General features: G+C 41.6%; 1 protein-coding gene across 1 annotated transcript in view; it reads right to left on the bottom strand.

Moving 5' to 3' along the window:
• The window catches only part of egf (epidermal growth factor), a 54,293-nt gene that overhangs the window by 28,630 nt on the left and 9,008 nt on the right, over window positions 1–16,655 (bottom strand). The window contains exons 7-8 of the mRNA XM_034180957.1: window positions 4,532–4,654; window positions 986–1,111 (exon numbers count right to left, since the gene is read on the bottom strand). Coding sequence (XP_034036848.1) covers window positions 986–1,111; window positions 4,532–4,654 — 249 coding nt within the window. The remainder of the gene's footprint in view (window positions 1–985; window positions 1,112–4,531; window positions 4,655–16,655) is intronic.

The raw sequence follows: 16,655 nt of genomic DNA, 5'->3' as shown, positions 1-16,655 counted from the left end.
GTAGCCACTCCTGTCACAACGAGGTGATATGTATGCGTTCCCTTTGCCTTCTCCAGCCACTGTGGTCCTCAACACTGAGGCACCTGCACACTGGATCAGTTATTCCACATGGCCTAAGTGTTTAAAGAGAGTTGGTACCAAAGACACCCACTCGTCGCCTTACATTACTCATTAGATTGCAGATCTCACAGCCACACAGTGACATGGGAAGCCCAGGGACTGTCAGGACCCACTGTCACGGAACAAGTTGTAGGTTTTGAACAAGGTAGCACAACTGTGGTTTATTAATTCATGTGTTGTTGAGTTTTACATTAGTTATTTCACAGTCAGTTACAGAGTGGGTGTTTTAAAGTAATTGAATTTCTCATACTCCCCTTAAACAAAGCCTTGGAGGGGTACCCAGGAATCACCTTCTATATCATCTTCCTATATTTAAAATAATAAATAAGCAGGAAAAAAAACACTGAGGGAGTTTTTCGTACCACTGTCGTCAGTGTGCTTGCTCGTCGCGGGGGTCGGAAAAGTTTCGACTTTACTGGTGTATAAAACCCCTTGAGGTGGCTTGTGGTCACATTTTGGACTGTATAAATTAATGGAATTGAATTTATCACTTTCTTGGTAGTTCAAAGAATTGGCCATGTGACATCATCAAGACTGGCATACAGTAGTACCCTTGTTTAAATGTGATGTTAATTATCACCGTAGTGAAGATGTGCATTATCTGAGCGGAACTGCGAGTTTGGATAACTGTTCCAATGCACACACACGCTTTTGCAGGTTGTGTTTTTGCAATGTGACAATGGAGAAAAACGTGGCAGCTTCACTGTGGGCTTGATGTCGGCTTCACTTTTCTTGCACAGTGTGATTGCATGGGGAGGAGATCCGTCTTTGTTTACAGTCTTTGTTGGGGGCACAGTGAGCGAGATGAGGATTATGTGTTCATCTGCGCGGGTTTAGATGTTGGCTTAGCAGAAGTCTGACTCACCAGTGGCCATGCAGCACTTGCCATCTTGCTGGAGCTGGTAACCAGGCAGGCAACCACACTGCCAACTGCTGGACGTGACAGGCGTGCAGAGCTGACTGCAGCCCCCTCTGTCTGCAGACGAGCAGCCTGAAACAGACAAAACCCACAATTACTCATCGGAACAGATGAGGTTTTATTCCACGTATGACAAACAGGCTTCTTCTTCTAACAACGACTCATCGTTTTTCAGCACAGTTCTGCTTGTTCATCTTTTTTTCAGGCCAACTCCTCTTAATTGACTCATTTTAACAGCTTGAACTTCATGGCATTTCTGCAACTGAATTTTTTTTAATAGTAACTGTGTACATTCATCACGCATATTAAACATATTTACCAATCTATTGTTTTAGGTTTGGTGTTTTGTTTTATTTAATTTAGATCATTTTGTTGAGATTTGTTATCACTTTGGGATAAAAGAACAGAATTTAAAATGCATATCACTAAAATTATTTGGATGCATGTCGTTCAAAGAAATTGTGCAGTTTAACCAGGGATACTCCAGCTTTTGCATTCAACTTTTTTCAGGACAGCAAAAGGATATTTTTCAGCTCTGGTTTTAGGGGATCTTGCACTTTATGTTCAAAGTGTCATTTTTCTATGTTTTGGTAAACGGTGAATACAGTGCATCCAGAAATTATTCACAGCACGTCACTGTTTCCACATTTTATGTTACAGCCTTATTCCAAAATGGAGTAAATTATTTTTTTTACACACCATACCCCATAATGATAATGTGAAAAAAATGTTTTGAGGTTTTTGTAAATTTATTAAAAATAAATAGAAAGAAGAAAAAACTAAGAAATCACATGTACATAAGTATTCACAGCCTTTGCCATGAAACTCAAAATTGAGCTCAGGTGCCTCCTGTTTCCACTGATCATCATCCTTGGGATGTTTGTACAGTTTAACTGAAGTCCATCTGGGGTAAATTCAGTTGATTGGATATGATTTGGAAAGACACACACCTGTCTACATATAAGGTCCCACAGTTGACAGTGCATGTCAGATCACAAACAAAACATGAAGTCAAAGGAATTGTCTGTAGACCTCTGAGACAGGATTGTCTTGAAGCACAAATCTAGAGAAGGGTACAGAAACATTTCTGCTGCTTTGAAGGTCCCAATGAGCACAGTGGTCTCCATCATCCTTAAATGGAAGACGTTCACATCCAACGGGACTCTTCCTAGAGCTGGCCGCCCGTCTAAACTGAGCAATCGTGGAAGAAGGGCCTTAGTCAGGGAGGTGACCAAGAACACGATGGTCACTCTGTCAGAGCTCCAGCATTCCTCTGTGGAGAGAGGAGAACCTTCCAGAAGGACAACCATCTCTGCAGCAATCCACCAGTCAGGCTTGTATGGTAGAGTGGCCAGATGGAAGCCACTCCTTAGTAAAAGGCACATGGCAGCCCACCTGCAATTTGCCAAAAGCCACCTGAAGGACTCTGACCATGATAAACAAAATTCTCTGGTCTGATGAGACAAAGATTGGTGTGAATGCCAGGCTTTGGAGGAAACCAGGCACCATCCCTACAGTGAAGCATGGTGGTGGCAGCATCATACTGTGGGGATGTTTTTCAGCAGCAGGAACTGGGAGACTAGTCAGGATTTAGGGAAAGATGAATGCAGCAATGTACAGAGACATCCTGGATGAAAACCTGCTCTAGAGCACTCTTGACCTCAGACTGGGGCGACGGTTCATCTTTCAGCAGGACAGTGACCCTAAGCACACAGCCAGTAGTAGAGAAGCTTGAATCTTCGACTGGACTGGGTTGCTTGACGTGAGGACGTGTCGCTTCAAATCACAGAAGCTTCCTCAGCTAAAATTCTTGCTCTGGTAGTCTGACTTCTGTTTTGACTCTTGTAGAGAAGAATAAACCAGAAGCCAACAAAAGCTGGAGTTTTTTTTATCCAAAAGCTGGGATAAAAAAACTCCAGCTTTTGTTGGCTTCTGGTTTCCTGGCTCACGTCAAGCAACCCAGTCCAGTTGAAGATTCAAGCTTCTCTACTATGGAAACCACCTGGACAACTGAGAGCCTACACAGACACACAGCCAGTATATCAAAGGAGTGTCTTCAGGATAACTCTGTGAATGTTCTTGAGTCACCCAGCCAGAGTCCAGACCTGAATCCGATTGAAGATCTGAAAATGGCTGTGCACCAACGCTCCACATCCAACCTGATGGAGCTTGAGAGGTGCTGCAAAGAAGAATGGGCACAACTGCCCAAAGATCGGTGCACCAGCGTTGTGACATCGTATTCAAGAAGACTTGAGACTGTAATTGCTGCCAAAGGTGCATCAATAAAGTATTGAGCAAAAGGTGTGAATACTTGTGTACATGTGATTTCTTAGGGTTTTTTTTTTTATTATTTTTAATAAACTTGAATAATAATAATAAAAAAAACTTCATACTTTCTTCTTACTTTTGTTGTAATTATGGGGTGTTGTGAGTAGAATTTTGAGGGGAAAAATTAATTTGCACCATTTTGGAATAAGGCTGCTGTAACATGCTGTGGAAAAAGAGAAGTTCTATGAATACTTTCCAGGTGCACTGTATGCAATGTTCTGCATTATATGAGGTATAGTGGGCAGATATGTGTAAAATATCAATACAATTGTGTTTTGTGGTGAAATAACCTAATTTTGCAGAGACATGGTTTGATACATACAGTAGTGTTCAGAATAATAGTAGTGTTATGTGACTAAAAAGATTAATCCAGGTTTTGAGTATGTTTCTTATTGTTAAATGGGAAACAAGGTACCAGTAGATTCTCACAAATCCAACACGACCAAGCATTCATGATATGCACACTCTTAAGGCTATGAAATAGGGCTATTACTAAAAAAAAAAAGTAGAAAAGGGGGTGTTCACAATAATAGTAGTGTGGCATTCAGTCAGTGAGTTCATCAATTTTGTGGAACAAACAGGTGTGAATCAGGTGTCCCCTATTTAAGGATGAAGCCAGCACCTGTTGAACATGCTTTTCTCTTTGAAAGCCTGAGGAAAATGGGACGTTCAAGACATTGTTTAGAAGAACAGTGTAGTTTGATTAAAAAGTTGATTGGAGAGGGGAAAACTTATACGCAGGTGCAAAAATTATAGGCTGTTCATCTATAATGATCTAAAATGCTTTAAAATGGACAAAAAAAACCAGAGACGTGTGGAAGAAAACGGAAAACAACCATCAAAATGGATTCTAGAATTGGTTGACTTAAGTAAATTAAGTAACTATAGCATTTCATTTCTTAGAGTGAAGCAATGACAAATACTTTTTTTTTTTTTTTCTTTTTTTTTAAACCAGTTTAAGTTAACCTTCATGAAACAGCTTTTAATCATTCTGGTAAGCGGAAATGTGATAACTTCATCACCTGAATAATTTCTCACATTGACTGATAATGTGGTAAATGTGCACTGACACTTTCTCTGAATACTCTCATGGGTTTAGTGACAAGTTAATTACAGAACATAATTTGATGTTCAGAGTCATAAAACAATGAAACATTTCTGTACCAGTACAGGCTTGTCCGTCCTCCCTTAATATGGACCCCTGAGGACACAGGCAGACAGCGCCCTCATCTGTTACAAGGCATCCATTGCCACACTTGGTCATATTGCCATCACATGGTAAGATCTCTGTGGAAACAAACACTGTGTTTTAGTACTTTCAACAACTAATGAATTAAAACTATTGGGTACATAGATATTTGGATGGTGACACTATTTTTTGTAATTTAGCCTCTGTACACTGCTGCAATCAATTTGAAATGAAACAGTGAAAATGTTCTTGTGGTGTTCAGTTTTAGCTTTAATTCAAGACTTTGACAAAACATATTCCATTAATCATTTAGGAATTACAATAATTACAATACCATAATTGGAACTTTTAGTCCGCTGGCCACGCAAGTTTTTGGTACTGCTTGAGGGGACTAAACAACACTTACAACCCCAATGCCAATGAAGTTGGGACGTTGTGTAAAATGTAAATAAAAACAATGATTTGCAAATCCTCTTCAACCTATATTCAATTGAATACACCACAAAGACAAGATATTTAATGTTCAAACTGTTAAACTTTATTGTTTTTGTGCAAATATTTGCTCATTTTGAAATCGATGCCTGCAACACTCTTCAAAAAAGCTGGGACAGTGGTATGTTTACCACTGTGTTACATCACCTTTCCTTCTAACAACACTCAATAAGCATTTGGGAACTGAGGACACTAATTGTTGAAGCTTTGTAGGTGGAATTCTTTCCTATTCTTGCTTGATGTACAACTTCAGTTGTTTAACAGTCCGGGGTCTCAGTTATCGTATTTTGTGCTTCATAATGTGCCACACATTTTCAATGGGCAACAGGTCTGGACTGCATGCAGGCCAGTCTCGTACCCGCACTCTTTTACTACAAAGCCATGCTGTTGTAACACGTGCAGAATGTGGCTTGGCATTGTCTTGCTGAAATAAGCAGGGACGTCCCTGAAAAAGACGTTGCTTTGATGGCAGCATGTGTTGCTCCAAAACCTGGATGCACCTTTCAGCATTGATGGTGCCATCACAGATGTGTAACACACAACACACCCCCATACCATCACAGATGCTGGCTTTTGAACTTTGTGCTGGTAACAATCTGGATGGTCTTTTTCCTCTTTTGTCCGGAGGACACAACGTCCATGATTTCCAAAAACAATTTGAAATGTGGACTCATCAGACCACAGCACACTTTTCCACTTTGCGTCTGTCCATTTCAAATGAGCTCGGGCCCAGAGAAGGCGGCGATATTTCTGGATGTTGTTGATGTATGGCTTTTGCTCTGCTTGGTAGAGTTTTAACTTGCACTTGTAGATGTAGCGACAAACTGTGTTAACTGACAGTGGTTTTCTGAAGTGTTCAAGAGCCCATGCGGTGCGATCCTTTACACAATGATGTTGGTTTTTAATGCAGTGCTGCCTGTGGGATCGAAGGTCACGGGCATTCAATGTTGGTTTTCAGCCTTGCCGCTTACGTGTAGAAAGTTCTCCAGATTCTCTGAATCTTCTGATTATATTATGGACTGTAGATGATGGAATCCCTAAATTCCTTGAGAACTAATTTCTTAAGAACATTGAGAAACATTGTTCTTAAACTGTTGGACTATTGTTTCATGCAGTTGTTCACAAAGTGGTGATCCTTGCCCCATCTTTGCTTGTGAACAGCTGAGCCTTTTGGGGATGGTCCTTTTATACCCAGTCATGACACTCGCCTGTTTCCGATTAACCTGTTCACCTGTGGAATGTTCCAAACAGGTGTCCTTTGAGCATTCATCAACTTTCCCAGTCTTTTGTTGCCCCTGTCCCAGCTTTTTTGAAATGTGTTACAGGCATCTATTTCAAAATGAGCAAATATTTGCTCAAAAACAAAAAGTCTATCAGTTTGAACATTAAATATCTTGTCTTTGTGGTGTATTCAATTGAATATAGGTTGAAGAGGATTTGCATATCATTGTATTCTGTTTTAATTTACATTTCACACAACGTCAAAACGTCATTAGAATTGGGGTTGTACATTCCAGCCTCAGTATGTATACCATGGCCTACACAGTGATATGGTGGCCATCCCAGGATGGTAGCTAAAGCCAAGTAGGGGTTCGTGGAGGATTACACCGGGGGTCAGCTAAAAAAAAAAAAAAAAAAAAAAAAAAAAAAAATGCTCCAATCAAATTGAAAAGTATACCACATTATTTGTCTGATCATAAAGATACCCAAAACCTTTAAATTTGTCCCCTGTGCCATGTAGTTTGATGGCCAGGTGTGGCCTGTTCCTATTTATTTTATGGCAGATTAAACATCTCCAGTTGACTCTGTGTTGATTTAAATTTGACTGATCATTGGAACCAGTCAATATAAGGTCCAAATTGGTGTTAATGCAAGGGAATGAGGCCATAATTTCATTCAGGTGGGATCCTTATAAAACAGTTTTGGAGTAGCCAAATCAACAATTTAGTAAATTCTTCAAAAAAAGAAAAGAAATAGGAATGCAATGACAAGCTAAGCAACACCAAAAGTTCTTGAAGACCACAGAAGACAACTAAAGTGCATGAATGCAGAATGTTTTCTTTAGTGAAGAAAAACCTTCGCAGCATCTAGCCAAGTCAAGAAGACTCTGATGGTGGTCTGCGTGGCACTGTCAAAGTCTAAGATAAGACTTTATTAATCTCACAGTGGAGAAATTCACATGTTACATCAGCTTTTAAAAAACACACAAGATGAGTGCGAGTGGAAGAGAATGTGCATCAAACAGCATGTGCAAAGATGAGCAATAATAATAATACTTGTAACAATACAATAAAATAGGAAAATGAGGTAGAAATTATATATATATATATATATATATTATCAATAATTCATTTCAGCAGCAGAAGTCTGTATGCAAACTTTAATAAGTTCAAGGAATATTTAAGTAAATTTAAAAAAAACATTCAATATAATTGCTATATCAGAAACATGGATCAACGCAGATAAAGGAATGGATTTTGAACTGGATGACTATGAATTTAACTGTGTAAACAGAAAGAATAAGAGTGGAGGAGGAGTGGCTGTGTATGTAAATAAGAACATGGATTATAAAGTAGTAGAAAATATGACATTTGTGATTGATAACTTATTAGAATGTATAACTATTGAAATATGTGAAGGAAAAAATAAAAATGTAATAGTCAGCTGTATATATAGAGCACCAGGGTCAAGTATTGAAGCATTCACTGATTGGATGGGAGAAATGTTCTCAAAAACCATTCATTTGTGGTGAATTAAATATTGAACTGCTTAATCCAAACAAACATAAAATAACAGATGAATTTATCAATACAATGTACAGCATGAGTTTATATCCAAAAATCACGAGGCCAAGTAGAATTACATCCCATTGTGCCACCTTAATCAATAATATATTCACCAATGATATTGAAAACAATACAGTGAGTGGATTACTAATCAATGACATCAGTGACCACTTAACAGTTTTCATTGTTTATAATCGAAATCACTGGAGGAATCAGCCAGAGGAAAAACTAAAATACAGGCGAGAGCGAACAGAGGAAAAGATGAATACACTGAAGTATGATTTACGGGTGCAACACTGGGAAGAGGTATACAGTGAAGGTGATGTTGATAGAGCATATGGAGCTTTTTAAAAATATTTACATCACTATATGAAAAAAAATTGTCCAATAAAACAATATGGTAGAAAACAAAAAATCAAAGATTGGCCATGGTTGATGAACGGATTACAAAATGCATGTAAAAAGAAAAATACTCTATATAAAGAATTCATAAAACTAAGGACTAAGGAGGCAGAAAATAGATATAAGAAATATAAAAATAAGTTAACTAATATTATAAGGGTATGTAGGAAGGAATACTATAGTAAGATATTATATAATAACAAAAATAATATCAAAGGAATATAGGATATATTAAATAGCATTATTAAAAATGGTACAAAACAGCAGAGCTATCCTCAATATTTCATTGATAATATCAGAAAGGAGAATATGGATGAGGTGGTTAATGGCTTTAATATTTTTTTTTTTTAAATGTTGGACCAAACTTGGCAGAAAAGATTCCTGATTCATTGTTATCTGAGGACTGGAATGATAATTTTATAGAGAGAAATCCATGTTCAATGTTCCTCACAGCAGTGGAAGAAAAAGAAATAATAGATATTGTTAACAATTGCAAATACAAAACATCTACTGATTTAAATGAAATTGACATGATAGTTGTAAAACAGGTCATTGAAGGGATTTCAGAACCATTAACATGTATTTGTAATTTGTCATTTCAAACCGGTAAATTTCCCAATGAAATGAAAATAGCCAAAGTTGTACCGCTGTATAAGACTGGGGATAGACACCACGGCCCGGTCCATGCTCACAGCCCCTGGATGTTGGGACGTGGAATGTCACCTCGCTAGGGGGGAAGGAGCCTGAGCTTGTGCGGGAGGTTGAGAGATACCGACTAGAGATAGTCGGGCTCACCTCCACGCACAGCTTGGGCTCTGGTACCCAACTCCTGGAGAGGGGCTGGATGCTTCATTTTTCTGGCGTCGCCCACAGGGAGAGGCGGAGAGCTGGGGTCGCATTGCTTATTGCTCCCCAGCTCAGTCGCCAAGTGTTGGAGTTCACTCCGGTGAATGAGAGGGTCGCGTCCCTACGCCTTCGGGTCGGGGACAGGTCTCTCACCGTTGTCTCGGCCTACGGGCCGAGCAGCAGTGCAGAGTACCCGACCTTCCTGGAGTCCCTGGGAGGGGTACTAGATAGCGCTCCAACTGGGGACTCCATTGTTCTCCTGGGGGATTTCAATGCCCACGTGGGCGGCGACAGTGAGACCTGGAGGGGGGTGATCAGGAAGCACGGCCTCCCCGATCTGAACCCGAGTGGTGTTCAGTTGTTGGACTTCTGTGCTAGTCACAGTTTGTCCATCACGAACACCATGTTCGAGCACAAGGGTGGTGTCCATAAGTGCACGTGGCACCAGGACACCCTGAGCCAGAGGTCGATGATCGACTTTGTAGTCGTATCATCTGACCTTCGGCCACGTGTCTCGGACACTCGAGTGAAGAGAGGGGCAGAGCTGTCGACTGATCACCACCTGGTGGTGAGTTGGATCCGCTGGGAGGGTAGGAAGCCGGTCAGACCTGGCAGGCCCAAACGTATCGTGAGGGTCTGCTGGGAACGACTGGCGGAACCCTCTGTCAGCGAGGCCTTCAACTCCCACCTCCGGGAGAGCTTCTCCCAGATCCCGGGGGAGGTTGGAGACATGGGGTCCGAGTGGACCATGTTCTCCACCTCCATTGTTGATGCGGCTGCTCGTAGCTGTGGTCGCAAGGTCTCTGGTGCCTGTTGCGGCGGCAATCCCCGAACCCGGTGGTGGACACCGGAAGTAAGGGATGCCGTCAAGCTGAAGGAGTCCTACTTATCTTTGTTGGTAGGTGGGACCCCAGAGGCAGCTGACAGTTACCGGCAGGCCAAGCGTGCCGCAGCCCGTGCGGTCGCAGAGGCAAAAACTATGGAGGAGGACTATCGGTTGGCCTCGAAGAGATTCTGGCAAGCCGTCCGACGCCTCAGGAGGCGGAAGCAGCTCTCCACCAGCACTGTTTACGGTGCGGGTGGGGAGATGTTGACCCTGACTTGGGATGTTGTCAGGCGGTGGAAGGAGTACTTCGAGGATCTCCTCAATCCCGTCGTCACGTCTTCCGAAGAGGAAGCAGAGACTGGGGGCTCAGACGCGGACTCATCCATTACCCAGGCCGAAGTCACCGAGGTGGTGAGAAAGCTCCTCGGTGGCAAGGCCCCTGGGGTGGATGAAATCCGTCCTGAGTACCTTAAGTCTCTGGATGTTGTGGGGGTGTCTTGGCTGATATGCCTCTGCAACATCGCGTGGCAATCGGGGACAGTGCCTCTGGATTGGCAGACCAGGGTGGTGGTCCCTCTGTTTAAGAAGGGGGACCGGAGGGTGTGTTCCAACTATAGGGGGATCACACTCCTCAGCCTCCCCGGTAAGGTCTATTCCAGAGTACTGGAGAGGAGAATTCGACCAATGGTCGAACCTCGGATTCAGGAGGAGCAGTGTGGTTTTCGTCCTGGTCACGGCACACTGGACCAGCTCTACACGCTCCATCGGGTGCTCGAGGGTTCATGGGAGTTCGCCCAACCAGTCCACATGTGTTTTGTGGATCTGGAGAAGGCGTTCGACCGTGTCCCTCGTGGCACCCTGTGGGGAGTGCTCCAGGAGTATGGGGTCCGGGGTCCTTTGCTAAGGGCTATCCGGTCCCTGTACGACCGCAGCAGGAGCTTGGTTCGCATTGCCGGTAGTAAGTCAATCCTGTTTCCAGTGCACGTTGGCCTCCGCCAGGGCTACGCTTTGTCACCGGTTCTATTCATTATTTTTATGGACAGAATTTCTAGGCGCAGCCAGGGTATAGAGGGGGTCTGGTTTGGGAACCACAGAATCTCGTCTCTGCTGTTTGCGGATGATGTGGTTCTGTTGGCTTTGTCAAATCAGGACCTTCAGCGTGCACTGGGGCGGTTTGCAGCCGAGTGTGAAGCGTCCGGGATGAAAATCAGCACCTCCAAATCCGAGGCCATGGTTCTTGACCGGATAAAGGTGCTTTGCCCTCTTCAGGTCGGTGGAGTTTCCTTGCCCCAAGTGGAGGAGTTTAAGTATCTCGGGGTCTTGTTCATGAGTGAGGGACGGATGGAGCGTGAGATCGATAGATGGATCGGTGCAGCATCTACAGTGATGTGGTCGCTGTATTGGACTGTCGTGGTGAAGAGAGAGCTGAGTAGGGGGGCAAAGCTTTCGATTTACCGATCGATCTACGTTCCGATCCTCACCTATGGTCATGAGATTTGGGTCATGACCGAAAGAACAAGATCGTGAGTACAAGCAGCCGAGATGAGTTTCCTCTGCAGGGTGTCCCTTAGAGATAGGGTGAGGAGCTCGGTCACTCGGGAGGAGCTCGGAGTCGAGCCGCTGCTCCTCCACGTCGAAAGGAGTCAGTTGAGGTGGCTCGGGCATCTTTTCCGGATGCCCCCTGGACGCCTTGCTGGAGAGGTGTTCCCGGCACGTCCCACTGGGAGGAGGCCACGGGGAAGACTCAGGACATGCTGGAGGGATTACATCTCTCGGCTGGCTTGGGAACGCCTTGGGGTTCCCCCGGAGGAGCTGAGTGAGGTGTGTGTGGATCGGGAGGTCTTGGCGGCTTTGCTTGAGCTGCTGCCCCCGCGACCTGACTCCGGATAAAGCGGAAGAAAATGGATGGATGGATGGATGTTCTTTAATAGAGTAGGGGATTATAATCTGAGGGGGGAATTTAATTTAAAACATCAGTGAGCACTTACAGCATTAAAAGGTTTTTTTTTCTGTTTGTGGAGTGAGGATGTGGAACAGATTGAGGGTGGAGCTCAAGCAATGTCCAAGCATGAACCAGTTTAAGCAGCGGTATAGATACATGGTTTTTTTTCTAGGTATAAGGAGGAGGAAGGGTGTTGAGGTTTAGGGTGTTTTGTTGATCATTGTGTAGTTGTGTGCACTTTGTTTTTCTATCTTATATATGTATGTATCTACACTAGAAATGTTTATGATGACTGGACTTGAGTTTGTGTTGTCTTAAATGTGTTTGTAGCATGGCCCAAGCAGAGGGTCACCCCTTAGAGTCTGGTCTGCTTGAGGTTTCTTCCTCAGTACATCGGAGGGAGTTTTTCCTTACCACTGTCGCCTGTGTGCTTGCTCTGGGGGTTGGTAATGAGTATATATGTATGTTTGCATGTATATAAGGGGTGGGCGTTTATAAGCTTTGCTTCTGCTCACCCCCTTTTGGTCACACATGTCACTGTGGAATTGTCTTGTGTATCAGTTTTTTGTTACTGTTGAGTTTGTGTGCCAAATAAATTAATTAATTCATTCATTCATATATAAACATGACTGGAGTTAAAAAAAAAAAAAAAAGGAGCATCTTATTTACAATATGTGGAGTTAAGATGTGATAAGGTGACACTAGTGCTGTAATTTGTAAACAAGTTGTTATTGCACATGATTTGTAGACAGATTAATATTGCACATGATTTCTGGACATATTATTGCATATGGTTATTTCACAGTGTTATTGTCTACAATCTCAAGACCGCTTCATGAATGCAAATACAGATAAGTTTACCTCAAGGGTTAGGGTTAAGGCCAGAAAACATCTAAAAACACCTGCTCAGTTTTGGAATAAGATTTTTTTGGGCAGATGAAACCCAAGATGAACTTTTAACAGAATGTTGGAAGCAGAAGAAAGAAACAAAGAGCTTATGATCTGAAGTGTACCCTGTCAGCTGTCAAACATTACGGAGGCAGTGTGATGGTATGGACATGCGTGACTGCCAGTGGATCACTGGTGTTTATCAGTGCTGTGAAAATTCCGCGGGATTCCGCGGATTTCATCATGGGGAGGGGGGTGGGGTGTCCGTGATGTACTCCTTAATCATGAACATCACTGAGTTTTTAAAATGCTTATCGCAAAGCGTTCTCTTTGTTTACGACATCGTGTAAGTTTTATAAGTCCGTGGACACTGATCTGTGTGTTACAGATACAAATCAGTTTCCTCGGATCCGCTGAGTTTCGTGGAGGAAAAATGCCACTCAAAGCGTAGCTATTACGACAGTTGTCGTAAAGCAGGACTGGTTGGTTGCTGCGGTGACGCTGTGTGGCTCCTGTGCGACGCTTAAGTTAAACTTAGCATGTGGACATCCCAAACTTTTAGAGCTTTCAAGTTTTTAAAAGAAGATTTGTGCAGCATGTCTGTGTCATGGACCAACATCACACAGAGAGAAGATGGCGAGAAAGACGGTTTGAAAAAGTCTTATCAGGACAAGAATCCGTGGAATTGTCGCTGGCTTCATCAACACACCTGAAACATAAAAGAAATGGGAAAAGTGAACTGTGCTCTCTCAGGAAACACGGTAAGAATCTTTCTCTCCTTGGAAAATAAACATTCTGCTGTTCAAACAGGATTTTAGACAAGATTATGTGACTTTTTTCACTAATATAGACTTTCTTTCATTGTAAAAAAGACATTGTGGCTTTGAATGGATTTAGGCTGCATGAATTTACACAAGAATATGAGTGACATTTTACTATAAGGTATGTTATTAATATTTTACCATGATTTTCCAAATATTCTACAAGCTTTAGCTGTGGTATTTGAAATGCTGTAACAGTCTTTTCAGTCTTCATAATTTCTTGTAGTCTAATTGTTCTGAGTTAATGCATAATTTGGTTTACAATTAAAAGGAAAATCATTCCAGGTCCTACTTCAACTGACTGACTGAATTAATTTATTTAACTTCCACGTCATAGTCTGTTATTTCAGCATCATCATTGACAGGTCAAATAAAAGGTTGAATGTAGGATAATTTAAATATCCACTAATTTTGAGATTTGTTCTTCCAGGAGATGCTGAAAAAGTATCATTAGATAAAAATTTAATTCTGGGGCCCCACAGGGCCCTAGACAGGGCCCTAGGACCCCCTGCAAATTTTCCTCGGATTTCACAGTTTTCATTTCACAGCCCTGTTTATTGATGATGTGACTGCTGATGGAAGTAGCATCATGAATTCTGAGGTTTATTAGTCGATCCTTTCTTCTCAGATTCAGACAAATGCTACCAATCTGACAGGACAGAGCTCCACCATGCAGATGGATAATGACTCAAAAAATGCATCCAAAGCAGCACAAGAGCTTGTGAAGGCAAAAAAATTGAACATTCATCAATTGAATGACCAGTCAGTCACCTGACCTCAACACAACAAAGGGTTAGTTTCACTTCCTGAAGTTAAAACTGATGGAAGAAAATCCAGCAAACAGCAAATAAGAGGCAGCAGTAAAGAATCTCAAGGGAGGAAAGTCGATATTTGGTGATGTCCTTGGGTTCCAGACTTTATACAGTTATTGACTGAAAAGTATCAAAAAATAATGCTTCTGTTTACAATTGTGCAGTTTATTTCCAAACATGATGAATACCATTTTTAAATATTTTTTTGTGTTTGGCGTTGGTTGTTTCCTTCCTGTCCTCCCTCCTGCTTGCCACGTCCCATTCCAGATCCTTTCTCCACATCTGTCCTGCATTTCTCCCTAATCACGCCCTTTTTATTAGCTGCACCTTTTTCCCTCACCTGGTTATGAAATTCTTGTGCCTTGTGCCTCTTTCAAGGTGTGTATCTTCTGAGTGTCTAGTCCTGTTTTGCCTACCTGTGTTTTTGACCAGTCTGCCTGTTTTGGACTCTGTTCTATGCCTAATGTTTCAGATACTTTTGCTTGTAATGGCCAGCCTTTTGTGGAACAAACCCTGCTCGAACTGTCATTAAATCCTGTCAAACGTATGTTTGAATCCTGCAATTGTGTCCTACCACTTTGCACCACTGAGACTGACATTTTGTAACTCAAAATGAGATGCATCCTGTTTATTTTTGAATGCCAGTTTCCTAAATGATGGTTCCTAAATGAGCTATATCCATTTCAGGTGTGGATGCGGATTGACATGAATATAATTTTGACCACAAAAGTCCTTTTTGGCCATTAAAATCACAGGAAAAAAATGAACAGGATTGAAATTTGTTTTTATCTTTGTTTAAAAAGTGACAACATACATTTCTATACCATAACTTGCTGGAATATCTAAATTTATTTTTTTGAGGGGAAAAAAAAAAGAAATTCTCAAAATGAAGAAAATGGATTTATAGTATTTTGGAAATAGATTTGTCAATTACCATACATTTTGCATCTGAAAATGGAGCAACTGCATATAAAAAAAAAAAAAAAAAGCTGTAATGCCTTACTGGTTAATGCAGTATTTTTGCTAAACCCCTTGAATGAAAACTGAATTATTTCTACTTCAGTCATGTCTTCATTGTGTCATTTCATTGTCATTAAATAAATTGTCATGGTACCAACTGAAACATGACAAAGAACAACAGGAACCCCAAAGCGTTTATGTATTTTATTGCACAGTTAGTTTTGTCTTAAATGAATGAAGGTGTTACCGTCAAGATTTTACCAGGTTATTTTGGGGCCCATCAGGGAGCCAGAGAGACAACAAGCTTCTTAACCCCTGCTGGGGTCAAATCCCTTCAGAATGTTGGGCCTAATCCTATAAAAAATAGATAAAATTGTGATGGAGTGCAGTCAAAGGTCAGCTGTGTAGAGATGATGCCATATATGTGAATGTGACTCCAACATGCAGGAGCAGAACATGCATATGAAGTACTTACAGTACATGTTCCTGTTCTGTGTGACGTATTTAAGATAGACTTTTGGCACCATTTTATGATGTTAAAAATCTGTTTTATTGTAGTAGACAATTAACAACATTAATGATCAATAACAACAATAAAATTTGTCAATATGTAGCACATAATAAATGATAGAGTAAACAAAACAAAACAGCATGATGAAAATTCTATATCATGGTTAATATATTGAGATTAAACCTATTTGAATGTATGTTTGCTGAGTAACGTATCCCTTTGTTGAAGTAGAAAGCGTTTTTTCAGACCCTGTGTGTTGCCTCCATTGTTTGTCCGTTAACTTGGCTGTGTGCTTGTTTTCCTTTGGCCCTTGGCAAACTGATAAACGGCTTAGAGAGACAAAGCTGCTGACCCCATATGTTCCCTCTTGCAAATCTCATCACGGCATCTAATGCCTTTGTGTCTGTGAACGTTTCCCATTCACTTGGCTTCGTGAATAAAGCTGCGAGGTTCAAGAGGAGAGGCTAGAATGTGCACCCAAAGTATGTTTAATGTTACAACATTAATAACTGGTGGCAGAAAAAGGCAACAAGGCAAACAAAGGTAGACCAGGTCCATAAATATTTGGACAGCGACCCGATTTTGGGATCTGGACTCCGTCAAAATGGAGGTGAAATAAAAAAAACTCCATTTTCATGAAGGGCGGGAGGTATAGCAAAGGAAGAATTTATAAGCTTCTATGGCTGTGATTGGAGAGACAGGGCATACTGTAACTTTTATTGTTGCATCTGCAGTCACGGCTTCATGGTGGAGTTGCACAAATAATTATATCCATGCAAGAAAACTGATTAAATCTCTGCTCGAGTCTATTGG

This window comes from Thalassophryne amazonica, chromosome 11 (assembly GCF_902500255.1).
Source record: "Thalassophryne amazonica chromosome 11, fThaAma1.1, whole genome shotgun sequence".
Lineage (NCBI taxonomy): Eukaryota > Metazoa > Chordata > Actinopteri > Batrachoidiformes > Batrachoididae > Thalassophryne > Thalassophryne amazonica.
This window is presented reverse-complemented; position numbering and strand designations above follow the sequence as displayed.